This window comes from Anas acuta, chromosome 20, assembly GCF_963932015.1.
Source record: "Anas acuta chromosome 20, bAnaAcu1.1, whole genome shotgun sequence".
NCBI lineage: Eukaryota > Metazoa > Chordata > Aves > Anseriformes > Anatidae > Anas > Anas acuta.
The window spans coordinates 2,803,424-2,827,988 of record NC_088998.1 but is presented as its reverse complement, the minus strand read 5'-3'; the positions used below and the strand labels follow the sequence as shown (position 1 = coordinate 2,827,988).

The window sequence follows — 24,565 nt, the reverse complement described above, 5'->3', positions numbered from 1 at the left end:
TTTTTTTCTTCCTTTTTTTTTTTTTTTCCTTCCCTTTGACGTACATAAAAGCCTTTGTTCGGTCTCCTCCCCCGGTGCTGGATTGGGTTTCCCGCTGGCACGGGGAGCGGGCCAGCTCCGGCTCTTCTCCCTGGGGCTGGGCGAGGGGCAGGAGGGGGCCACCTGCTCGTGTCCCCGGGTGGGCACTGCCACCTGCAGAAGGGACCACCAGGACATCCCCAAACGAGAACCATCCACCTCCTGCCATCCCCAGCACCTGGAGACACTCGAAAGACGTGTGGGGACGCCTGCGTTTGGGCAGGTCCCTTTACCCCAGGGACCCCAGGACCCTCCTGACCCCACGGAGCTGTCGGGTGGCTCCCAGGTGCCACCAGACCCTGTGTGGGTGCCCGGGGGGTGCTGCGAGCAGCACAGCGTGCATGGGGGTGACTCAGCCCCGGCTGGGGTTGCGCCACGCTGGAATGACTCCGATCCCAAAAGGCTGGTGCTGGTGGCGCAGCAGCGTGGGGAGGGGTGAGGCGGGGTCCTGTCCCAGCCCCTCATGCCCCAGACAGGCACTGGTGGGACTGGGAACCCTGCGTGGGGACAGCCAGGCTGTCAGTGAGCGCGGTTACCTCTGGTGGTGGCCTTTATCCTGGTCCTGGCGCCCAGTGGATGGCAGGACATGGGGCTGGGACCTGGGCACATTGCCTTGGGGCAGCAGGAGCGTGGAAAGGGGTGATTTGGGGGGGCTGCTGGGCCCCCACCCACCTCCCCACTGGCAGCAGGGGCCTGGATCCATCAGGGTGGGAGGGGGTCTCCTCTGCCCTGGCACACGGGGGCTGCTCGGGGCAGGACAGGCTCTGCACACGCCTTTGGTGCTGCAGCCCTGGGCCCATCTCATCCACCAGCGCCTTTCCCAAGCCACGCAGGGGCCCTGGCCGGGCCCTGGCCGCTGTTTGTTATTCAAATGCACATTCCTTACACGCAGCCGGAGCAGCCCAGTTCCTGGGCAGCAGCGGGAGGCAGGCGGCCGTGGGGCGGAAAAACGCGGCTCCCACCAAAAAACACGGCTCCCAGCAGGGCGCTGAGCCCTCCCCATCGGGCTGGCTGCCCCCTGGGGCTCCTCGGCATGGTTGGGGGGCACGGATAGAGCAAGGGGCTTGGTTCGACCCCTGCAGACCCCCAGTGCTTCAACCGTGCATGGGGCTGGGGCATGGCGAGGAGGGGACGCGAGGCAGGGGTGCCCTAAATCCCTCGGTCCCCACGGCGTCCAGCAGGCCGCTCCTCGGCCATGCTTAGCTCGCCGTTTCGGTCTCTCCCCCGTGGGTTTGTGGTGTGCTGGGGCTCGTCCTGCGGACAGGCTCGGCGCAGGTTTGTTTGCTTTGAGCTGGGAGCGCCGCTGGGAAAGCACCCGGCTGGGCGCGGCGCTGCGAGGGACGGGGAGGGCGCAGCCTCCGCGGGGACAGCACCGGGCTGGGGGGGAAACCAAGGGACAGGGGGTGCCGTGCCACGGCCCTGGGGACCTTGGGGACCTTGGGGAGAGCGGCAGCACTGCCAGCAGCCGGGATGGGGGCACTGGGGGATGGGGAGGTGGCTCTGGGACAGTTGCGTCCCCGCGGGCAGCGCGCCGTGCCGCGTTTTGGTGACTTTGGCTCCCTGGGCACCACTTGCACTGCTCCCCCGGGGGCTGAGCACGAGCCAACAGGGCCCTGAGCCCAGCTTTCCCCTCCGAGGCCGTGCTGCCTCATCCCTTCCCGCTGCTCAGCCCCCGTCCTTCTCACCCTTCCCGAGAAGCGCGTTGAGTCAGCGGGGGAGCAGGGCTGAGCTCAGCGCCGGCGCTGCCAGCGAGGGAGCACACGCGGGGGCTGGGTGCACCCCTGCGGCCCTGCTTCGTCCTGCGCTGGGTAGCCTCGTGTGGTTTTTAGGGTACTTGTTACCCACCCAAAAAATACTCCACGTGGTTTGAGAGCCCGTCCTGCCGGGGTTATCGGCACGGGGCTTGTCGGAGCGCGGAGCCGTGCAGCCCGGTGATAGAGTGAACAAAAGGCTGGGGAGGGCAGCCCCCGCCTTCTGGTTGTTCCCCAGCTGGCTCCGGATAAACTTAATCTAAATCCTGATAATGCCCTCCAGCAGAAAAAGGCTGGGGGGGGGGTGGTGAGGACTGGCCGGGTGCCCTAGGGCTGAGGGCAGAGGGACGGAGGTGTCCCAACACCCCCACCCGCCTGGGCTGGTGTCAGCTCCCCTGCTCCAGGAGAGGGGGAGGCGGCCGTGCGGGGTGATTTCAGCGGGTGAGCCCCCCTCACATTGCTCCTGGGGGGCACCCCTGGCCCTGCTTAGGGTCCTTAGGGCTGGCAGTGATGCTGTGGGGCGCGGGCATGCACATTGGGTCTGCGTGTTGGTGCCTCTTCCCCGGCTCAGCACGGAGCCCCCACCTCCTCTTGCACCATCCCCTGGGTGCCGTTGTCCTGGGGCTGCTCTGTGCTGAAAGCTCATTTTGGACACGATCCTGCCCTGCCCCGTGCCCAGCTGCGAGCCAGAGAGCGGTGCCGGTGGCACAGCGGGGTGCTTGGTGCCCGGGGGGGGTCACCCCATGCCTGGGGGCTGTGCCCTGCTCCCCCCTGCCCTGCTCGGCAGATGCAGGGGCTGCTCTGGGGATGCTGTTGGCTAAGGTCTGGCTCAGCACCCGGTCCCTGCAGTGCTGTGCACCTTGTTCCCGGGGTGCCGTGCACCCTGCCCTTGGTTGTGCTGCGCACCCCATATCCCCGGGGTGCACCCCATATCCCTGCTGTGCACCCCATGGTGCTGAGCACCCCTCTGGAGGGATGCCCAGACACACTGGCTGCGTACCACCAGGATTTGGGGCAAGGAAACGTACCCAAAGCGCAGCGAAGCACCTCTGGGCACGTTTGTACCACGGTGCGGAACCCATGGAGCATCGGGGGGTGACCTGAGCCCCCTATTTACCCTTCCAACACCTCCCTGCAGTGTCCCCCGATGGACCCCCAGCCAGGGGGGCCCCCATTGTCCCGCAGGAAGGGTCTGGGCGGTGGGACAGGACGCGCGGGCAGGGTGGCGTGGGAAAGCCGTGGTGGGGACAGCCCCGGCTGCCGGCAGCCCCATCCGCACCCGGGGGGCCGCTGGTGGGCGAGGGGGGGCCCGGCGGCTGCTCGGGCTTTGTTTGTGCGGCTGCAGGCGGCTTCCGTCCATTCTTTGTCCATTCTTCACTGTGGAGGTGGAAGCTGCCCGGGTTGGGGACGTCCCTGTCACCCGCCCGGCAGCCTGCGCTCCCCCGCTCGTTAACCATTTACCGGCTAAATTAGCAATTAACTCCTGCCCCTGCAGCCTGCCTGCGCCATGGCCGGGCTGGCACGTGGTGATCACGGGTCCCCCGCCACCGGGATGTCCCCGCAGGCCACCGCCACCACCGTGGGGGCTTTGCCGGGTTGGGGACACCACCGAGGGGACCGCCGGGCTCTGCGCTGTGCCGGGGCTTTCCTCGGGCTGCTGCTGACTCAGCCGTGTGCGGGGAGGCAGCCAGGAGAGCTGTCGTCACCGTGCGGGGGACACGGCTCAGCTGGCCCAGGGCGCGGGCTCAATGAGCCTTTTTGTCTCTTTTTTTAAATTTTTTATATCATTTTTAACCCTGTGCCTCCGTGCCCCGTGCTCCCCGCTGCTGCTCCCGCTCCTCCTCGCAGCTGGGGGGCTCGGGGCAGGCTGGGATCCCACGGGCACAGCCCGGCCCCCCCCCCGGATAAGATCAGGGAGGGCGGCTGCGGTCCCTGAAGGATGCCTCAGCCGTGAGGGATGTGGGGCTCCGGGCTTGCAAAACGGGATGTGGGCTGCAGGGTGGTTTTGGGGCAGTGCTGCCGCCCGCATTTGTCAGCCCGTGTGTGTGCGGACAGGGGCACGCCAGCAGCCCTGGCCACGTCACCTCGTCCCCTGTCACCTCATCCCCTGTTGGGGAGGTGCTGGGGGACCCCGAGGGGGCAGCCCCTCGTCCCCACCACCCGCAGCAGCGGCTGGGGACTGGATTTTCGGATCCCCAGCCCCCTCCTGTCCCTGTCCCCGTGCCAGCCGGCTGCAGGCTGCGGCCACCGATGCCAGCGGTGACCCGGCAGGGGCTGACCTCCCGCTGCCAGAGCTGCTGACTCGGCCGGCCGTGGTATTGAAGGCGGCACTCTCATTTTCACATGATTTCCAGGGGAAGGAGGCGTTGGGGCCCTGCACTCCACAGCCGTGCCCTCCCACGCCGCACGCTCCAGCAGGCACCGCTGCGTGCTGGGCACCGGCAGCAGCTGGGGGGGCTGGCGCAGGATCGGGCCCTTCCCTTTCCCTTTTCTTTTCCCTTTCCCTTTTCTTTTCCCTTTCCCTTTTCCCTTTCCCTTTTCTTTTCTCTTTCCCTTTCCCTTGCGTGGCTGCGTTTGGCCTCGTGGTGAGGAGGGAGAGGGCCCACAATGCTGCGCAGCGCTGGCTCTGCGAGGGGAGCACGGGGAGCTGCAGATGTGGCTGCACAAAAAAAAAAAAAAAAAAAAAAAAGCAACAAAACACAAAACCAGCAAAAAAATCAAAATGCAGAGGGAAAATGCGAGGAGCTGGAAGGAAGGGGGGCACCGGAGCTGGTGCTGGCCCCCAGGAGCTGGCAGCTGGCCGGCCGTGTTCACCTCCTCCCCAGTGCCACAGCGCATGGCTTGGGGACGTGGGGACGGAGATGTCCCCTGAGGCCCTGCAGGGGCTCCTGGGGTTCTCCACAGGGCACGGGGCTGCTGCTTCTGGCTCCGTTGTGCCCAGCTTTGAGTGCCAGGCACCTGTGAGGGTGCTGGAGCCGGTGCCACTCTCTGGTGATGCCACCCCCGGGCTCGACCCAGGCCCCCAGGCTGATTTTTGCCCTTTTCTTTGCTCTGAAGGGCGAGGAGCTGGGCTGTGCCCGGTGACGGGACAGGGCGAGAGCTGACTTCTGCTTTGGGGTGTGCGTGCGTGGGGCTGCCGGTGGTGCTGGAGACGTGCCTGGCACAGGCAACTTCTGCTCCCCAACCTCTCCCCAAGCCGCTCACCACCTCCCAGCCGGGCTGGCACGGCGCTCAGCCTCCTGCCCGGGTGCCCAGGGGCTCGGGCTGGCCCCAGCTGCTGTGGCCGGGCCGTGAACCCTCTGACAGCGAGGCCGGAGCGGCACACACCTCTGGGAGTGCCGGCGGTGGCAGGAGCTGCCCGGGGGCTGCGGCCACCCCAGCCTCCTCCCGAGCCCTTGTGCCACTGCCCGGGGCTGGCGCGGGTCCCGGCACGCTGCCGCGGCTGCACAACCAGTCCGAGGGCTGGGCAGGAGCCGCCTCTCCGGGCCGGTTTCACCGAGATCAGCCCAGGTAGGACGCAGGGAGCAGCAGCCCCGTGCTCCTCGCTCCTCGAGGCGCTGCCGATGGGCAGTGATCCGCCAGCAGCGCTGCCCCCGGGAGCTGCTCCCCCCGGCACGGGCACCCCGCGGGGTCCCCGCACCCTGCCCAGCCTCGTGCCGCTGCCTCGTCCCGCTGCTGCCGCCCGTCGCAGCCCTTTCGCAGACGCCAGCGCGCTGCAGAGCTCCTTTATCTCGGCGAGAGAGGCGCCACGTGAATCTTAGTCATCAGGATGCCACTGCAGCGAAGGAGGGAAGGAGGGGAAACCCGGAGGCAGAGAGCAGATGGAGCCTCTGCGGAGAGGTGCCAGTGAACCCAACAGGAACCCGGGCTCGGGCAGGGAGCGGGGGGCTGCCCGCACCCCTCGGGGACCACAAACCTCCCCCAGCCCCGTGCCGAGCCCCTCGTCTGCGCCCTGCCTGCGGCTTTCTGGGCTGCTGGGCTGGGGGAGAGTCAGCGCTCTTGGCTACTTGACTGAGAACCTTTTGTTTTGGTATCTGCAAGTAATTGACTTTTGCTTTCCCATTTACTTAAGACCTCCTAATTGGCCCCGTTGTTAATCAGAGAAGAATGAGTGACTAAGCCGTCTCGACTGCTGGGGGACCAGGGCTCCTTTTTTCCCATGAACTGAAAGGAAATGAAACCTCAAACTGTCCTTCTAAATCTCAGCTGTCAACATCGCTGCCCAGAGCCCCAGCCAAAATAACACATTTTTGGAGGCGCGTGTTGCAACTGCAGTACCTAGCGGACACAAGCGCGCGGAGCAGCAGCGGGCTGGGCTTTTTCCAGGAGAAAATGCCAAAATCGGGGTGAGGAATTTCTCTGCTCGTACGAGCAGGCTCCTCCTTCTTTGCTGCTAAAAACTTAAACCCAAGGGGTGCTTCAGCCCCGGCGCTGGTGGCAGGGGAAGGAGCGCCCTGGGTGGCAGCGGGGCCATGATTGTGCCTGTCCCTGTCCCCTCCTGTGCCGCGGGGACCTGCAACGTGCCGGAGCCAGCTGCTGCTCCGTGCCGGCGCGGCTGGCGGCCGCTGCTGGATGAGGATCTTGGCTCCTGCTGCAGGCTCCGGGCTCTGCCAGGCTCTGTTTTGTCTGGGTTCGTGCACCCAGCGTCGTGCTGGCTCCCGCGCCGGGGATGCAGGGGCAGCGTCGCCGGAGCTCCGGAGCAGCCCGGTGTGGGTGCAGGCAGCTTCGGTCATTTCCCCATCGTACAATCAGGGCAAAGTTGAGCAAAATTCCAGCCTGAGTCCCTGTGCGCCCTAGGGAGCTCTGAGGAAGTTTCCCGTTTGCTGGAAGTCTCTCCCCAAAGCGCTGATGCTTTGCGGTGGGGTTTGCTGCGGAAGAGCCCCAGAGGGAGCCTGGAGATGGGCAGGGTGCCAGTGGGGCAGGGTGCTCATGGGGCAGGGTGCCCATGGGGCAGGGTGCCCATGGGGCAGGGTGTCGTGCTGGCAGGAAGCGACTGCTTCCACCGTGCCCCCCCGGAGCAGTGCGGGTGGCACGGGGCTGGCTGTGGGGTGCCGTGCCAGGGCCCTGGGTGATTCAGGCCGTGGGAGTCCCTCGGGCACCTCCAGATTCCTGGGCGCTGAGGTCAGGCAGGGCGGGGGCTGCGGGGGCAGGCGGGTTTTAGGGGGGTGCAGGAGCCTCCTGCATGGGGGCCCAGTTCTGGCTGCGTGCCTCAGGGCTTGGAAAGCCCAGCCCCTGCTGCTGGGGGTGGATTTGCAGTGTCCTATCCCATGCATGAAGTGATGGTGGGGGGCACCTCGTGCTCAGCTTGCTCTGCAGGGGGTTGTGGTGGGGTCCCCACCTCCTGGGGGGGTGACACGGTTTGGGTTGTCTTGTCCCCCGCGGCACACGTGGCCCCGAGCACCTCCACCTGCAGAGCCTGCAGCTCCGTGTGATGTCCTTTATGGGGCACCGCAGGGTCCTGGCTGTTTTATCAAGGTCCTACCTTGAGTTTGGGGTCCGGGGGGGTTGCCCCCATTCCCAGGCAGCCGACGTATGGGGGCGAAGGCTCAGCCCTTCCTGCGGGGCTGCAGCGGGGCCGCACAATGCGCAGGAAGCGCCGCGGTGCCGGAACCAGCTTAATGTCAGGAAATTCCTGCCTGGGAGAGGAATCCGTGGCATTAACATTAAGGGCCAAAAAATGACTGCAGTGAGTCCCTGGGCTGGACGGGGAGGGCAGAGGGCAGTGGGCTCGGCCGTGGCCTTGTGCTGAACCCTGCTCCCGTGGGTACCGGGTCATCGCCGCGGCGCTTGCCAGGTGTGAAAGGTGCAAACGTGCCCAAAAGTGCCACGTGGGATGCGCAGGGACCGAACGGAGCTGAGCCTGGGGTCACTTTGTGGGGCTGCCCCACCTGGGGGGGGCAGAGGTGCTGCAGCCCCCATCAGGACCCGGTGCTGGGGATGGGTGCCCAGGGCGCAGCCAGCGCGGGTTGGGGCGGCGGGAGGAGGATGGGGTGGGGAGCACGGGGTGCCCGATGCCAGCCCCAGCCTAACTCTCCCCTCTTCTTCTCTCCCCTTGCAGAGAAGACCGGGAAGGTGCTGGGGGAGTTTGCCCACTGCTACAAGGAGCAGTACGGTGTAGCGCTCTTCAACAGCGTCCGCTATGAGATCGAAGGCAATGGGGGGCCGCAGGCGCAGCTGCTGCACCGCAAGGTAAGAGCCCGGCCTCACCCCCCCCAGGGCAGGGACAAAGGCACAGCCTCATCTTCCTCCCCCTGCTTCGGGCAGCCCCATAGGAACTGGGAGAGGAACCCCCAGGACAAGGAGATGGACGGGGTCTCCAGCCCGCGGGGCTCTCCGGGAAGGTTTTCTTCTCAGATCCCTGCAGCGAGCACACCCAGGGACAGGGCGAGGCTGGCTTTGGGCTGCAGCCCGGCGTGGACGTGTTTGAGGCAGGCAGGCTGCCTGGAGGTGCTCCTGGCTGCTGAGGAGCTCCTGGGAACTGCTTGTGCCCAATAAATCCCCGAGCGAGGCTGCTGGGTGCAGGGCACGGCCGGGTGTGCTGCGCTGCCCTTCCCCTCTGCTGGGGGCAGGCGATGGTGCGGCGCTGGGGAAGGGGAGGAAATCCTCCCTGAAATGCATCCACCACCCTGTGCTGCTGCGAGGAGCTGGTTTGGAGGTATGGGGATGCCTGGAGAGCTTTGGGGTTTGCTTTTGCTGGGTTGCTTGAAGCCACCGCTGGGGTTTTTGCTGCAGAGCCCGGGGCTGGGGCGGTGCCGTGGGGTCCCCGGCTGCCCCGCACGGTGCTGTCCTGGCCCCTGCGGCTCTCCCTCCACCTGGTGTTACCACGGCTGGTGAGGAGAAGACGAGGAGAAGGTTTGTTTCCTAGAGCCCCTGGAGAAAAGGGTGTGAAAAGGAGAAAAGAGAAGTGGCCGTCCCTCTGCCTCGCTCAGCGCCTTTTGGAGCAACCCAGGGGGGTTGCATCAAGGAGCTGCTGCAGCGACCTGCGGGCGCGCACATCCACCGCCTGTTCTCGGGAGGGGAGCACCCCCACCCCGGGCACGGGGACAAGTCCTGGTCCCTGCAGCAGGAGGTGACAGCTCCTGGGCTGTCCTGACCGGTGCGGGTGGTGCTGGGCGCGTGTCGCAACCGCGGGCACGGGGTGTGCCGGGCGCAGCCAGGGCGGGGAGCTGAGTGTTCCCGAGTGGGGACGGGGAGCCCGGCACCCGCAGGGAGGAGCCGCTCGGGTTCATCGCGGTTCGGCTGCTGCCTTCCCCGGGTGGTGCCTCCCCAGGGCTGCTCGCCCTCTGCACCGAGCCCGGGAATGATCGAGACCAGCTCGAGGCAGCGAGTGGAGAGGTCGGGGGCACGGCGTGGTCCTGCAGCACCGGGGTGTAAATAGGGTGGTCCTCCTGCAAGGAGCCCCCTCAGCTGCCTCGCTGCCTGCAGAGCCCATAGCCAGAAGGGATTTATGGGGCTGGGGACACGGCTGGGGGTCCCACGAGTGTCCCCAGGGTGAGCTGGGTGGGAGCTGTGGGGTTCCCATGGGAGCTGGAGGTACCCCAGGGCTCGGGGCAGGGTCTGGGGTCACCAAGGAGCTGGGGGGAGCTGTGTCCTCCAGCTTGGCTCAGCGCTGCCCTAACTTGCTGAAAGAGCTGAGGATGTCAGGATGCAGGGTGGTGACCTCCACGTCCTTGGATGGAAGCCTTCTGGCTGTATTTAAATTTATTTATTTTATTTTTCTTACCATTTTTTGGCCACCTCAGTGCCCAGCAGCACCTCCCGCAGCCCTGCCAGGTGGCCTGGAGGGGGACGGCTGGGCTGCGGTGCCAGGCTCGGCTCGGTCCCCTAAAGCTCTGGCAAGGAGCAGCAGTGACCAGAGCAGGGACCAAATATTTCCACCGGCGGTGCCCCCAGCAGCCCAGGCCCCTCGCTCACCCCCCGCTCAGTGTCTTGGGGCCATGACCAGCCCCTGGGAAGCTGTCCCCGAGCACCCTCCTTTGCCCTCCTCCAGCTCAGCGCCACCTCCCTGCCCCTCCTAGCAATTCGGCACATACCTGCGTGCCCCAAATACTTGCTGGGGGTGTGCAGGGCCGGCTCGGTGAGGCAGGATGGGCAGGATGGGGCTCAGGGCCCCAGGCTGGTGGCCACCCCCTGGTTTATGTGGGACAATTCCCATCGTTTGCTGTGGGGGCTCCTGGGACTGGCGTCCCCTTGGCCATGCCAGCCCCTCGCTGTCCCCATCCCCGCTGGGTTTGGGTTGGGGCTGTCACCACCAGCAGCTTCCCCCCGCAGGGTCTCTTCTCCCCTCTCCCCATATTCCTTTGGGGAGTGATTTGGGCACGGGGAGGCAGCGTGTGCCAGCCCAATGTCCGGCACCGGGGTCCTGCTCCTGCTGGTCCCTCCTGGTGGCCACCACGCTGGATGCCAGGTGGCCACCACGGAGAGGCAGCTGCGGAGCGCTCCTGCTGCCAGGAGAGCTCTTGGCTCTTGTTTATGTTCCTGGGGTCATAAAAATTCCTGGGACGAATTCTTGGCCGGCTCAGCGCGCCTGTCTTCGGGATGGTGTTGGGGCAGCCTGCGCGCTGCCTGGGGTGCTTGGCTGGGGGACGCGGGGTGTCCCCCCCCTGCCCCGTCCCCTGCTTTTGGGGATGTTGCAGCATCAGCTGCAGCTGGGCTGTACGTGCCCCCTCCTGCCTCAGTTGGGGCAAATCACAATAATTTAGGTTCAGGAGGACTTCTGGAGGCTCCTGGTCTGAGCGGGCACTCAGCCGGGCTGTCACCCCGGGGCGCTGGTTTGGCACCGGGATTTGGGATATGATGAGCTCCTGTCCCTGCCAGCCGGGTCACCGTGGGTGTCCCCCCTGCAGGTCCCGCTGGAGGACCACGTCATCTACTCGGGGAACCTCTTCCAGTACATCGAGGAGAACAAGAAGTGGAGGAACCGCTTCTGCGTGGTGCCACACAACTACGGCCTGGTGCTCTACGAGAACAAACTGGTGAGCACGCCCCGGCTTCAGCATCACCTCCTGGCGGGGGGGCAGCGAGCTCAGGGTGCTCAAAGCCTCCTGATGTCCCCCCTCTGCTCCCCTCCTCTCCTCCCCGGGGACAACGCTCGGGGCTGATTTCCTTGTGAGGGCTCGGACGTCCCCAAAATCATCCGCGCTGCTTCCCGGTGCCCCGTGGTGTTTCAACGCAGCGTTCCTTCCCCCTCCACCCCGATGGAGGAGGACGGGGACCCTCTCTCCTACCTCCCATGGGGTCAGCTCCAAAAGGAGCCGCATTGCCGTGGTGTTCCCCCCCCTGTCCTCCCCCCGCTCACCAGCTCTTTCTGCTCAGGCTTACGAGCGGGAGCTGCCGCCCCGCGTGCTCATCAACAGCGCCGGCTACAAGGTCCTCACCTCCGTGGAGCAGTACCTGGAGCTGGTGAGCAGCAGCCTGCCTGGTGAGTGGGGGCTGCTCGGGGGCCCCAAGGTCCCTGCGCTGCTGAGAACCCCATGGGGACAGCTGGGGAGGGGATGGGATGGGGTTGGGGGGCTGCAGGGAGGGAGAACGGCCCCGTGGTCCCCCAGGGTGGGGTGTGGGGTGAAGTGTGCTGCTCTTGGGGGAGGCAGAGGGATGGTGGCAGAGGGTCTGGAGGAGCCCAGGGGTCTCGTGTGCCCCTCCTGCACCTCCAGCAGCTCTGGGGAGTCCCACATCCCAACCCCAGCCAGGCAAAGCACCCGTATGTGGGGGCTCTGCGGCACAAAGCCCCGTCCCCAGGGGCTGTGCTTGGCCTTGGCGATTTGAGGAAGAGCCTTGACACCTCCCCGGCAGGAAACACGCTCCGGGTTTTGGTGTTTGCTTTCCTAACACCACGAAGCCCTGCAGCCGCCTGCAGCCCAGCTGCCTCCATCAGGGTGCTCTGCCCCTAATAAATCCCCGGGGTGCAGAGGGGCAAGGGGCCGGGGCGCAGCCACCCCCTTCCCCTTCAGAGCATCCTTCCCCCCGCAGGCGTGGCGCCCAAGTCGGGGAACGCCGCCATCATCAAGTGCCCCACGGATTTCCCCCTGATCCTCTGGCACCCCTACGCCCGGCACTACTACTTCTGCGTGATGACGGGCAAGGAGCAGGAGAAGTGGGGGGCGGTTTTCCAGGACTGCGTGCGGCACTGCAACAACGGTGAGCTGGGGGCTGGCCGGGGGGCGCCCGCCTCCGGGCGGGGTGCTGGGGGCCCTTTTGGCCCTAAGGGATGGGTTTGGGGTGAAGAAGGGGAATTGGCAGGGAGCTGGGGAGTGTCTAAGCCCCAGTGAGGGTGGGAGCGGGGGGCTCCGGCCACCCGGCACGTCCCCGTGTCCCCGGGGAGCGCAGCGCCTGTGCCAGCGTTCGGGAGAGCCCGCGTGGAGCCAGCTGGAGAGACGCCGGTGCGGGGAGCCCTAATGACTATTTTCCACCCCGAGGTAGAAAATACTTGGCAATTAAAGTCATTAAAAGTGCAGGCCACCGTCCTGCGCTCCTTCCTCCCACTCTCCGCCGGCACCGGCTCTCAGGAAGGGGCTGCGGACGGCTGGGGCAGGCAGGGCCGGGCACCCCGCCGATACCCTGGCAGGGAAAGGGGATTTTCCTGCTGAGCCGCGCCTGGGACGAGCCCCAGGGCTGTGTGGGGCTCTGGGAAGGCGTCCCGGCGAAGGAGGCGCCGGCCCTGCTCCGTGTAGCAAGCAAGGAGCCACCTGCCCGGCCGGCGATGCACCTTGCCCTCCTGGGAGATGCTCGATGCCCCGATATTTTTGGGGCAGAGTGCGTTTTGGTGTGGGTTTTCATCCCCCTGTGGTAGCTGAAATCCGAGTGCTTTGCTCTTTCCCCTCCTTTTGGCACTCCTTGCTCCAGGACACGTCCGTGCGCCCTCTGTGAGCCGGGGATGTCCGGGCTCGGGGGCTGATTTATTTATCTTGAGCTTTTATTTATTTTGAGCTTTCCCTTTCCCTTTTCCCCCCCGGCCGCCCAGGCTCTGGGCGGGTGAAGGCAGAGCCGTGAGCCCCGGGGAGCTGCCGAGCCATCCCCGTGGCTGCGCTGCTGAACCCTCTCCTCCTCCCAAACTGGAGACGAAACAAGGCACAGACACGGGCACGGGCCCAGGAAGGGATCTGCTCGGGTGGATTTCTTGATTTTTGCAGGCTGTTCCTCTTTGTGAGACATTTCTTCCCTCCCCAGCTCCAGATTTCTGCCCGCCGCTGCTCTGGCAAGGTTTCGGATACTGTTACAACTCCACTGAAAGCTCTTTTGTTGCCGTTGAGCAACTTTTTCCCAAATTAGAGGCTCCGTGCCTGCCTCCGCTGGGGATTAGTGTGGGAAGTTTCACCTCCCTTTACAAGTCTCGGTGTTTTTGTAACACCAGCTCTTCCCTAAGGACAGGGACGAGCGATGTCACCCCTCGGGGGGGGGTCTCCAGAGAGAGAGCCCTGGGTTCACAGCGGTTCTGCTTTTTCCCCACGCCTCGAGCTGTCCCTCGGGAAAAGCTGCTTAGGCTGGGAGTTAAAAGCGAGCGTCTTAAAAAAAAAAAAAATAATCCCTGCGTGTTGGAGGACGCCAACAGCCTGGGGCTGCCCTTGCTGGGATGAAGCCACCTTTGGCTGAGGCTCCCCAAGCCCTCTGCCCCCGTGTGCCGGGCGCTCCGGGGAGGCGGCGGGTCCCTCCTGCCTGGCACCAAGCCCAGGCTTTGGGGGGGGTCCTGCGAGGAGAGGGCGCAGGGCCAGCACCGAGGACCTCTGCTCTCGCTGCTCTCTGCTTTAGCATGGAGTTTAGGGGGGTGGGGGCTCTGTGGGGGTGTCCCGGGGCTGTTCCCTTTCCCCGCAGGCACCCCTCGCTGCGGCAGGGCGCCGGCACCCCTGGGGCTGGGCAGGGTGTGCGTGGGGTGGGTGGCTCTGGGCTGTCCTGTGCGCTCCCTGGGGGCTGTGGACGTGGCAGTAGGGGACAGGGGGGTGACATCTGTGATCTGTGCCCCCCCTCCCTCGTGTGGCAGCCCCACACCGGGGTGAATCAGGGCGCTGACATCCCGGGGGCAGCAGAACCGGCTGGAGCACCGCTGCTGCTGCTGCGCCTCCCCGCCGGGCTCTGCCGTGACTCATCCCCCACCCAGAGCCTTCCTCCTCCTCCTCCTCCTCCCCAGCTGCTCCGCATCCTGCGGGGCCCCTCTGCCTCCAGCACAGCCCGGGCATCCCAGGGCCCCATCCTCCCAGGGGGCTTGTAGGGCCCCCAGCTCCCCGTGCACCACCGGGGGTCCCTGAGCCCCCTGCTCCTGCTGTGCCCCTGCTCCTGCCGTGCTTCAGGGCTTGCTGAGCCCCCATGGTGCATAAAAGCTCCTGGTCCTGCCGAGCCTTTTTCTCCTGGGTGCTTTCCTGCCCTTTTCCTTCCCAGTTTATGGGGCTGGGGTGCTGTCAGGGCCTCCCCCAGCCCCGCTGACAGCCCTGGGCTCTGTGCAGTGGCCCTGGGGACGTAGGGGACATGGGGGGACCCCTGTGGTGTCAGGCTGGGGATGCTGCCAGCGGCTCCCCCTGGTCCCCACGCTGCCCTGCTCACTCTCCCGTTTCCCCCTTCGCCCCCCAGGGATCTCTGAGGACTCCAAGGTGGAGGCCCCAGCCTTCACCGACGCCGTCCGCATGTACCGCCAGTCCAAGGAGCAGTACGGCACCTGGGACATGCTCTGTGGAAACCAAAGCCAGGTGAGAGCTGTCCCCCAGGCTGGTGGGGGGCTCTGTGGGGTCGGGCAGTGTCCCCCAACGCCTCCTCCCTTTGCAGATCCTGAGTAACCTGGTGATGGAGGAGCTGCTCCCGGAGCTGCGCAGCGCCATCGGCCCGCGGCTCAAGGGCAAGGCTCCGGAGCGCCAGCGGGCCTGGATCCAGGTAGGGGTGGTGGCCATGGGGACACCGGGGCCAAACCTACACCCCCCTACAACCCTCTGCCCCCACGCTGGGGCACTGTGCTGGTCCCTGTCCCTCCGGGCTGGGCTCCTGGTGGCTTTCCTGCTGCTGGCACCCCCGGCACCCCTCCGTGCCATCGCACGCAGCCCTGCCCGGCCCTCCCCGCGTCCCAGAGCGAGGGAAGCAAACGGGAGGAAGCCCGGCCCCCCCGAGCAAAGCCCAGCCCCGCTATATTTAGCCAGCCATTTTTAGGGCAGCGCAGGCTAAATCCAGCCCAGGACCTTGCCAAAGGCTGAGCACATTTCAGGGCTGCCCGTCACAGCCTTGTGGCCAGCGGGGTTTCCACCCAGCACGTAACGTGCTGCCGAGGCAGCCAGCGGAGGCACAAACACTGCTTTTTTTTCTGTAGCTCTGCTCTCCACGGCACGGCCCAGGGTGAATCTGCACAGCTGGGAAGGGCGAGGGAGGGAGGGGAAGGACAGCCCTGCCGCCTGCTGGCCCCAAAATCGCAGCGTCTGGCTTCAAAAGGAGCTCCGGCAGCCATGTGGGGTCAAGTCCTGCCCGGCGTCCTCCTGCTCGGGGACCTCCCGTGGCTTTGTACACACCGGGGGCTTCATTTCACCCTCCCCAGATCTCGGATGCCGTGTACAGGATGGTCTACGAGCAGACCCAGGCCCAGTACGACGCCTTGGTGGCCAAGTGCGAGGCGGAGCGGCCCCAGCTGGAGAGCACCATCCGCACCGACATGGACCAGATCATCACCTCCAAGGAGCACCTCTGCAGCAAGATCCGAGGTGAGCCCCGGGGGACAGGGCACGGGGAGGAGCTGTGCCACACCAGGGCCACCTTCAAGAGCTCTTAGCCTTGTCCTGTGGGTCTGGGAGGGTTCTCCTGGAGGGGTTTGGGGATAGGGGCGCAGCTCCCCACGGGGCTCAGGGACTGAATGGGGAGCGGGGAGGCTGGAGGAAGCTCACCGTGCTCACCCCTGCTCTCTGCCCAGCCTTCGTCCTCCCCAAGGCGGAGATTTGTGTCCGCAACCACGTGCAGCCCTACATCTCCTCCATCCTGGAGGCCCTGATGACCCCCACGAGCCAGGGCTTCGCCGAGGTGCGGGAGGTGTTCTTCAAGGAGGTGACGGACATGAACATGAACATCGTCAACGAGGGCGGCCTGGAGAAGCTGGTGGAGGTGAGAGCTGCCAGGGGGGCAGCGGGACGGGGCTCAGGGTGGCAGGGACAGACCTGGGGACAGACCCCGGGCTGGGGAGATGGCCAGGGACGATGCCCGTGGATGGCATGGGGTGGGGTGGCGTGTGGCAGACCCGGCCCTGCTGAGCCTGGCCGTGTCCCCAGTACATGGAGAAGCTGTCCCACCTGGCCTTCCACCCGGTGAAGATGCAGTCGTGCTACGAGAAGATGGAGCAGCTGAAACTGGAGGGCCTCCAGCAGCGGTTCGACGTCTCCAGCACCTCTGTCTTCAAGCAGAGGGCCCAGATCCACATGAGACAGGTAGGACGGGGACCGGGGGGGGGGACAAATCCCAAATCCTGTGCCCCCCAGGCTGAGCAGCTGGGACACAGGGACAAAGCCACCCCAGCACCCTCGGTCCTCAGGGTGGAGCCCGTGGATGCCAGGCAGGGCTGCGGGGAGCCTTGCCGGTGTATAGGCTCATCCTGGTGTCCCAGTGCCCCCAAAAGAGCCCCCCCAGTCCCCCACTGGCGCTGACCCCATGGTTCTTGCCGCAGCAAATGGATGATGCCGTGTACACCTTCGAGACGCTGCTGCACCAGGAGCTGGGGAAGCTGCAGGGCAAGGACGACCTCTGCAAGTCCATCCAGCGCATCCTCGAGCGCGTGCTCAAGGTGAGGGCTGGCGGCTGCTCCTACATGGGGCCCCTGGTGGCCTTCACCCGAGGGCGAGGAGCCTGGGGATGCATATCAGAAATCTTCTGGGGACACATTTCTTTCTAACGAGGCTTTCACGCGTTTTGCTGGGTTTTGGGGCGGGTGGGAAAGCCGGCGGGGGACCCAGAGGCGGGGTTCGGGGTGGCCCAAACACTTCTGCAGAAAGTCAGGGGGAGCGCAGGGTCGGGCGTGGGTGGGAGGGACGGGGGAACCCGTTCAGCCCCGTGGAAATGGGCCCAAAATACGGGGCTGTGCCCACGCCACCCTGCAGCCCTATGGGCGCTGACCCAGCCGCTCTCGCCTGCCCCGCAGAAATACGACTACGACAGCAGCACCGTGCGCAAGAAGTTCTTCAGGGAGGCCCTGCTGCAGATCACCATCCCCTTCCTGCTGAAGAAGCTGGCGCCGACCTGCAAGGGGGTAAGAGGAGGGGAGCAGCGCCCCGTGGAGGGGCTGCAGCAATCCCATAAGCATCCCTTGGGACCGGCACCTCCCCGTCCCGCACCCCGCTGACCGGCCTCTGCCCCGCAGGAGCTGGCCAAGTTCCAGGAGCTCATCTTCGAGGACTTTGCCAGCTTCATCCTGGTGGAGAACACTTACGAGGAGGTCGTGCTGCAGTCGGTGATGAAAGACATCATGCAAGGTAGGGAGGGGAGCACAGAGCGGCTCCGCTCTGCCCCGCGGGGGCTCCTGCACCCGGGGTGGGCGCTGGGGGCTGGGTGGGGAGACCCCAGAGTGAGCAAGGGCAGTAGGGTGATGGGTGTCCCATGAGGAAGAGGTGACCCCACACAGGGTGCTGTGTCCTACAAGGAAGTGGTGACCCCAGGCTGGGTGCCCTATAAGAGGTGATCCCATGCAGGGTGCTGGGTGCCCTATAGGAAAGGGGTGACCCCAGGTAGGGTGCTGGGTGTCCCATGAGAAAGGGGTGGCCCTGTGCAGGGTGCTGGGTGTCCTATAAGGAAGGGGTGATCCCACACAGGGTGCTGGGTGTCCTATAAGGGATGACCCTGCACAGGGTGCTGGGTGTCCTATAAGGAAGGAGTGGCCCCGTGCAGGGTGCTGGGTGTCCTACAAGGAAGTGGTGACCCCAAGCTGGGTGCTCTATAAGGGGGGACCCCATGCAGGGTGCTGGGTGTCCTACAAGGAAGGGGTGACCCCACACATGGTGATGGGTACCCTATAAGGAAGGGGTGACCCTACACGGGGTGCTGGGCGTCCCATGAAGAAGGGATGGCCCCGTGCAGGGTGCTGGGTGCCCTATAAGGAAGGGGTGACCCCACACAGGGTGATGGGTGTCCTATAAGGGGTGACCCCAGGAAGAGTGCTGGGTGTCCTACAAGGAAGGGGTGACCCCACACAGGGTGCTGGATATCCTATAAGGGGTGACCCCACACAGGGTGCTGTGTGTCCCATGAGGAAGGAGTGACCCCATGCAGGGTGCCGGGGGCCGGTGCCTGCCCCTCTAACCCCTCTCTCGGTGCCTCCAGCTGTGAAGGAGGCGGCGGTGCAGCGGAAGCACAACCTGTACCGCGACAGCATGGTGATGCACAACAGCGATCCCAACCTGCACCTCCTGGGCGAGGGCATCCCCATCGACTGGGCCGAGGAGCACGGCGGGCAGCCCGAGGCCGAGCCGGCCGCCGACAAGCGCCGCCGGGCCAAGCAGGTGGTGTCGGTGATCCAGGACGACGAGGGGGCCCTGCCCTACGAGGCGGGTGCCGAGGGGCTGCTGCCCCCCAGCTCCCCGGAGCCGGAGCCCGCGGTGCCGCCGGGGTCCCCGGGCGGGGTGGCGGAGATCAGGGAGCTGCTGGCGGAGGAGGGCACGGAGGAAGCTGCCGGCGGCCAGGCTGAGGAGCGGCTGACGAACGGTACCCACGGCAGGCGGCAGAGCGGGGCCACCGAGGATGTGGTGGCAGCGGGGGCCGCGCCGGGTGACAGCCCCCCGCAGGGTGCGGGCAGCGATGGGGATGGGGCGCACCGCGACGCACCGGTGGCACCCGCATCGGGGGCCGGGGAGCCTTCGGGAGATAAGGAGCACCCCCACACAGCATCCCCTGCACCCCCAGCCGAGATCCCAGCGGGAGATAAGGAGCACCAAGCCACAGCAGCGTCCCCTACACCTGGAGCCGGGGTGCCAGCAGGAGATAAAGGGCACCCCACAGGGCACCCCACAGGGCACCCCACAGCACCACCACCCGCACCTGGAGCTGAGATCCCATCAGGAGCCGAGGAGCACCACCCCACAGCACCACCTGCGCCCGCCGGGACGGATTGCCACCAGCCCAGTGACAAGGAGACGGGCGAGGAGGTGGCCCCCCCGGCGGATTGCAGCCCCCCGCAGCCCGCGGGCACGACGGAGAGCGTTGTTGAGGGGGTGCAGACTGAGTTCTAGCCCCGTTCCCGCCGTGGACTGGTCCTGGGGCTGCCGGGGCTGGGGCGGCGCTGCGGGAGAGGGAGGGGATGGGGAACACCGAGGGCACCCAACTGGGGGGGGTCCCGCTGCTGCGCGGCTGGCCGCCGCCCAGGGGGGGCCGGCTGGGGCCCGGCTCAGCACAGGGCACCCGCTGCACTCTGCTCTGTCCTTCTTCTGCCTTATTTCTTCTTTTCTACTGGAGAGATGCTTTATCTGCCTCCCCCATAGCCGAGCTCACGTGCCTGGGGCTGCCTGGGGGGGCTGGAGCCCCAATACCTGCGGGATGCTCCCAGCTGCTGCCCCCCCCCCCCGGCAGCGGGGACCATCCCCTGTTGGCATCTGTGGGGTTTTTCTGGGAACCTCCCCACGGGGAGCATCTCCCCGGCGGCCCCGTGCCGTCACCAGCACCCAGGGGAGCGAGGGCTGCAGGGGAGGGTGGGCAAAAACGGGACGGCGAGGGCTGGGGGTGCCGCAGCTCTGCGGGGGGGGTGAAGGGCGAGATGAGGCCAGGAGCACGGGGCCGTGTGGGGCAGGAGGAGATCTGCCTGGGGGTGCTGCCACAACAACTCCTGGCCCTTTGGGGGCGAGGTGTGGGGCTGCACAAGGTCCCCAGGCTGCTCCGCACCCACCCCGTGCCCGCTGTCACCCCGTGCCCAGGCTCGGCTGGGAGTTAGGGAAAGCTTTTTTGGTTCCCAGCTGGGCATCACCCCCTGGCCTCCAGCCCTCAGCCCTCGCACATTTGGGTTCTGGCAGCAGCCGGGGAGGGGGGGGCAAACATCTGGGGCTTCGGCAGGGGTTGGCAGGGCACCGGGACCCCCAGTAGGGTCGGTCACAGCCCCGGGGGACGCACCGAAAGCACTGGAGAGGCGCTGGGGGCACTGGGTGAGACTCAGGAGCTGGCACACATTGGGGACCGACCCCCCCTGCGTTGGGGAGCCCCCTCCCCCCCCCAAAAAAAAAAAAAAAAGTGCCTTGCCTTGGGAACTTAAAACCTGTCTCTTCCAAGATATTTTATTAAGAATGTTATACAAATGTTTAAGATATGCTTATAATAATTAATAAAAGAACTAAAGCTTTATTTAAAGCCAGAGGAGGCTGTCCTTACTCCCCAACCACCCGGCCCCAGGACACTGCTGTGTGTGTGGGGGGGGACTGTGATGGGGCTGAGGTGCAGCCCCCCCAAACCCGCTGTGAGCCGGGGGTGCCGGGGCCCCGCATCGCCTCCAGCAGCCCCACACCAAGCGGGGAGCCCCAGGCCCCCGGTGGTTTTATTGCCACAGGCAGCAGGAGGCAGCAGCTCCCATCCTAAAGTGCGAACCAGGAGGCACGGGGGTGAGGTGGGGGGCAGCCGGGCCCCCCCCCAGCACCCGGCTCCTTCTGCAGCCCCCCCAAGGCACAGTGTGAGGGGTTTGGGGCAGGATCAGTGCTGGAGGGGAGCGCAGGGACCTGCCCAGCTCACACACAGAGCATCCCAGTGCCAAAACCGCACCCCCCCCAGCAGAGGGGAGCTCAGCACCCCCACCCTGAGCAGGCAGCACCCCAAATCCCACGGCCAAAAGCTCCCTGAGAGCCGGGGGACGGCCCCAGTGCCACCCCCGGTGGTGCCGCGTCCTGCGCGGCACAGGGATGGGGGCGCAGCCAGCGGCCGTGGCGGTGACACCCCAGCACCCTGCAATGTCCCGAGGGGGGTGTCCCCACTCCTAGCCCACCCTGAGCAGCGGGTACACCACGAAGTAGCCGACGGTGGAGCCCGCGAGCACCCCGAGGAAGACCCAGGCGTTGTAGGACATGACGGCCAGCATCAGCGCGTAGCCCAGCACCACCTGCACCACGTGCAGCAGCGTCTGCGCCACGTGGAACTGGAACCACCTGCGCTGGGAGAAGCAAAAGCCCCGTCAGCAAGGGGAAAATGTGGGTGTCAGCCCCCCCCCAGGGCACCGGGACTGACCTGTGGGAGGTTTGTAGGGCACGGGGAGGGAGCTGGGCACGGGGCTGGGGTCAGCAAGAGGCTGGCGTTAGGAGCAGCCTCAGGCACGGCTGGGATTAAAGGTAAGGTGAAAAACCCAGATTTTGACTTAAAAGGGTTGTGTTGGGAAGGAAACACCCCGGACAGCCTTGTTTGGGACTGCACCAGCTGAGCGCCTGTCCCCACCCCAAAAGGACCCCGGGGGCTGCAGGCACTGGATGCAGCCGAAAACACTGGGGGCACATCCCTGGGTACCCCACGGGGCTGGGACACCCCAGGGCTGGCTCCTGCGCCCACATCACCCCTGGGAGCCCCTTCGCAGCCCTTCCTTCACCCTGTCCCCACCTCCCAGCCACCCCCGAGCACCAGGCAGGGCCCAATCCTTCCCCGGGCCGTACCTGCCCTGCGTGGCCCCGCGGCCGCCGTCCCCCTCCTCGGGCTCCAGCAGCTCCTCGCGGCTCAGGCTGGGGGGCACGGCCAGCAGCGCCCGGCGCAGCACCCTGGCCTTGCCCATCTTCACCACCTTGTACAGCACCGACAGCAGCGCGAGCACCAGCAGGGAGAGTGCCAGCCCTGCCCCAGAAGCAGACCCCGAGAAGTCAGCAGCTGGTTTTTTATTTTCCTTTTTTTTTTTTTCTTTTTTTTTTTTTTTTTTTTTTTTCCTGAAAAGAGCAGCTCGCCCTCAGCTGAACAAATATTTTTCAGTGTGGAAAAAGATAAAAAAAAAAAAAAAACAACTTGCCAGCCGCTCGCAGGAGGAGGGTTTGTTCATCTGTCGCTTTGCAGGACCGGACCTGCGGGGCTGGGGCCACCCCAAAGCCCCGCAGAGTGCAGCAAAACCCCAGTGTTAAGTGCTGGGTGTGGGGGGGCCGTGCCCTCCTCCAGCTCCCAGCCCACCAGCAGGTATCACTGCTGGCATTATTTAGAATTAAATGCCAGAAATGCAAAAATCCCGGGTGGTTTTTGTGCCCTGCGCCCCTTTCCCCAGCTGGCGAGCACGGCCAGCAGCACACGGATGGACAGAGGGACGGACGGGGCTGGCAGCCTACCTGTGGGGCTGTGCACGCTCCAGAAGTCAAACAGCAGCACCACCGTGTCCGAGAAGAAGAAGGTCATCTGCAAGAGAGGCCAAAAACAGGGGTTAGGGGGTGACGGAGCCGCCTGCACCACAGCAAACGCGGCCCCGTGGCTCCTGCAGGGCTGCGCACCCGGCACCCCACAGCCCTCCCAGGCCCCTTCCTGCTCACAGCCCTTCCCGGAATCAAAGCGAGAGGTGTGTGCGGCTCGTCGCCTCTTTCTTCTTTGCAGCTTTGCTGCTTTGAGCTGCAGCCTTCAAAGGCTGCAGGTCCCTGGTGGCCCTGCCCCTCCTGCGCCCGGCACAGCCCCCGGTGAGGTGCCGGGCTGCCGGGCAGGCACGCGGTGCAGTTTTTGTCCGGTTCCCGAAATGGAAAAGAGGAACTCAAAATCCCAGCCACGCAAAACGGGCTCGGCACGTACCTCTGCCTTCTTGCAGGGCAGCTTTTTCCTTCCAGCCCGTGTCTGGGCTGGCGAGAGGAATCCTGAGCCAACCCTTGTGGTGGGGAGCCCGAAGCTGCAGCAACCCGCACGCTGCCGGGGCTGGAGGAGCAGGAGGAGGCAGACAGGGGCTGCGGGTGCCGTCTGGAGCCTAAAGCGAAACTGGCTGGCGGCTGCAGCCCAGCCCGGGAACCCTCCGCTTTCCTGCACCTCCCACGGGATTTTTCTTTTTTTCCAGCCAAAGCCCCAAGGTTGCTGCGGTTCCGGCTGCCGGGGGCTGCCCAGGACCCACCCAGGACCACGACTGCTTTGTGGGGAGGGCTGGAGGCAGGCAGCGAAGCCGCCCGGTGCTGGCGTGCCCAGCCCTGATGAGCCTTTAACCCGGTGACCACCCGACCGAGAGCTTCATCACGTCGGGACAGGAGGAGAAAGCCTTGCCCGCGGCTCTTCCCCAGCGAAACCGCCCGGAGCTGAGGGCACGGCTGCCAATTCCTGGGCCTTTGCCACAAAAACCTGCGCTGGGTTTTCCTCCTGCCCTTGGCAGAGCTCCCCCGGGTCCCAGCAGCTGGGACCCCCCCGGCCCAGGTCTGTCCCCCCCATGCTCCCCGTGCCCAGGGCGAGCGGTGCCCGCGCCGCTCTCAGCCTCTAATTACACGCTGTGGCCACTCGTTACCAAAGCACATTAGGACGTATAATTGGCTTACGCTTTTAAGCCTCCTTTGGCAACGGATTTATGATAATTAGCCTTTAAATGAAACTATTTCTCCTTTGCATGCTTCAACCCTAAGTCTGCAGGGCCGGGCACGGCGGTGGTAACGTTACTTTGGGGACGTGGGTGACCTGCAGAAGGTCCCCGCAATGCTCCTGGTCCCAGGGCACCCAGCCTGGGCAGCTTCTGCCCCGTGCCCTCGGGTACCCAGCGTGTCCGGGAGGCCGAAACGATGCTCCTGGGGCCAACGGCACCCTGCCCCCCTCCTCCATTTAAAAGGGTAGGTTTAGATTAGATACAAGGAAGGAATTCTTCACTCGGAGGCTGCCCAGACAAGCTGGGGGTGCCCCATCCTGGAGGCGTTTAAGGTGAGGTTGGAGGGGCTCTGAGCTCTTCCAAACCCTTCTGTGATGCTGTGGCTCCATCCTACAGTGACCCCACAGCGTGACCCCTCTGCAGACAGCAGCCACGCTGACTGTGCTGCCAAAGGCTGAGGGTAAATCCTAAAATCCTCACTGTGGGGTGACATGCCAGCAGGGATTCTGGTCCAAGGGGCTTGGTCCTGCCCCCCCCTTACTGGCAGTGACCCCCCAGGAGCTGTGTGGGCAGCACCCAGCACCCAGCCTGGCTTCACGCACCCCAGCAGGGCTGGCTGCCTGCTGCTCCGGTCCGACCAGGGCACCCAGCCCCACACGCCTTAGGGACACCCTGCATTGGGGTGTGAGGAGCAGGCAGGCAGCGCACCCCATGGCCGGCTCCCCGGGGCCGCTGCTGCTCGCAGTCCCCGTCCCAAGCCCGGCCAAATCACGGGACAAAAACAGGAACCACGGCACAGGCTTTGCAGGAAGATGCCAAGGGAAATGAATCAGCCTCTGCACGGCCCCTGGGAACGAGATCCAACAGCGGAGGTTTAAAGGAGGCTGCTCCAGGGGGACCCCGTCCCCAAAAGAAGGGGGGTCCCCAGAGAAGAAAGGGGTCTCCAGGAAAGAAGGGGCAGCTGCTGGCTGGTGAACAGTGTGCTCAAGGCTGGGGTGGCAGGGCCGGGGGGTGCCCGCACCCACCCGCACAGCAGCGGGACGGGAGGGCTGGGGGCTGCCCCCCCCCGTGGGTGCCAAGCGCGCACAGCCGGGCTGCGCCCCGCGCACTGCGCGCCCGGCACGGGCACGGCACGGGCACGGTTTGGCACGGCGGCAGCCTCACCTGCATGGTGGCGGTGCAGAGCGGAGCCCGTCCCGTCCCAGTTCAGCCCCGTCCTGTCCCGTCCCGGCTCGGCTGAGCCCGGCGCGGCTCCGTGACGCGCAGCGCGGAGCGCCCCGGGAGTTGTAGTGCCGAGCCCAGCCGTGCCGTGCCGAGCCAC

At 65.8% G+C, this 24,565-nt stretch overlaps 2 protein-coding genes across 3 annotated transcripts in view; one reads left to right on the top strand and one right to left on the bottom strand.

Moving 5' to 3' along the window:
* NIBAN2 (niban apoptosis regulator 2) overlaps positions 1–20,102 on the top strand; it is a 24,922-nt gene extending 4,820 nt beyond the window's left edge. The window contains exons 1-14 of one of the 2 annotated variants that reach the window (XM_068656760.1): positions 6,387–6,459; positions 7,888–8,018; positions 10,676–10,804; positions 11,145–11,250; positions 11,799–11,966; positions 14,388–14,503; positions 14,580–14,684; positions 15,334–15,496; positions 15,703–15,890; positions 16,055–16,210; positions 16,447–16,563; positions 16,918–17,025; positions 17,137–17,248; positions 18,093–20,102. In XM_068656760.1, the coding sequence (XP_068512861.1) occupies positions 6,402–6,459; positions 7,888–8,018; positions 10,676–10,804; positions 11,145–11,250; positions 11,799–11,966; positions 14,388–14,503; positions 14,580–14,684; positions 15,334–15,496; positions 15,703–15,890; positions 16,055–16,210; positions 16,447–16,563; positions 16,918–17,025; positions 17,137–17,248; positions 18,093–18,997 (2,562 nt within the window). In that variant the 5' untranslated portion in view covers positions 6,387–6,401 and the 3' untranslated portion in view covers positions 18,998–20,102. Of the gene's footprint in view, positions 1–6,386; positions 6,460–7,887; positions 8,019–10,675; positions 10,805–11,144; positions 11,251–11,798; positions 11,967–14,387; positions 14,504–14,579; positions 14,685–15,333; positions 15,497–15,702; positions 15,891–16,054; positions 16,211–16,446; positions 16,564–16,917; positions 17,026–17,136; positions 17,249–18,092 lie in introns of those variants that run through there. The other variant, XM_068656761.1, reaches the window with a different exon arrangement.
* Positions 20,014–24,565, bottom strand: SLC31A2 (solute carrier family 31 member 2). The gene is made up of 4 exons (XM_068656762.1): positions 24,409–24,565; positions 22,034–22,100; positions 21,383–21,557; positions 20,014–20,887 (listed from the first exon to the last, which is right to left on the bottom strand). Exons 1-4 carry the CDS (start codon positions 24,412–24,414, stop codon positions 20,719–20,721), a joined length of 417 nt encoding a protein of 138 aa, XP_068512863.1. The 5' UTR covers positions 24,415–24,565; the 3' UTR covers positions 20,014–20,718.

Bases quoted from the DNA above. Each gene is read 5' to 3' on its own strand.
- SLC31A2 (XM_068656762.1), bottom strand. The intron at 21,558-22,033 runs GTAGGCTGCCAG...CTTCTGGGGCAG, and splicing joins GAGCGTGCACAGCCCCACAG to GGCTGGCACTCTCCCTGCTG. The intron at 20,888-21,382 runs GTACGGCCCGGG...CTCCCAGCGCAG, and splicing joins CGCGGGGCCACGCAGGGCAG to GTGGTTCCAGTTCCACGTGG.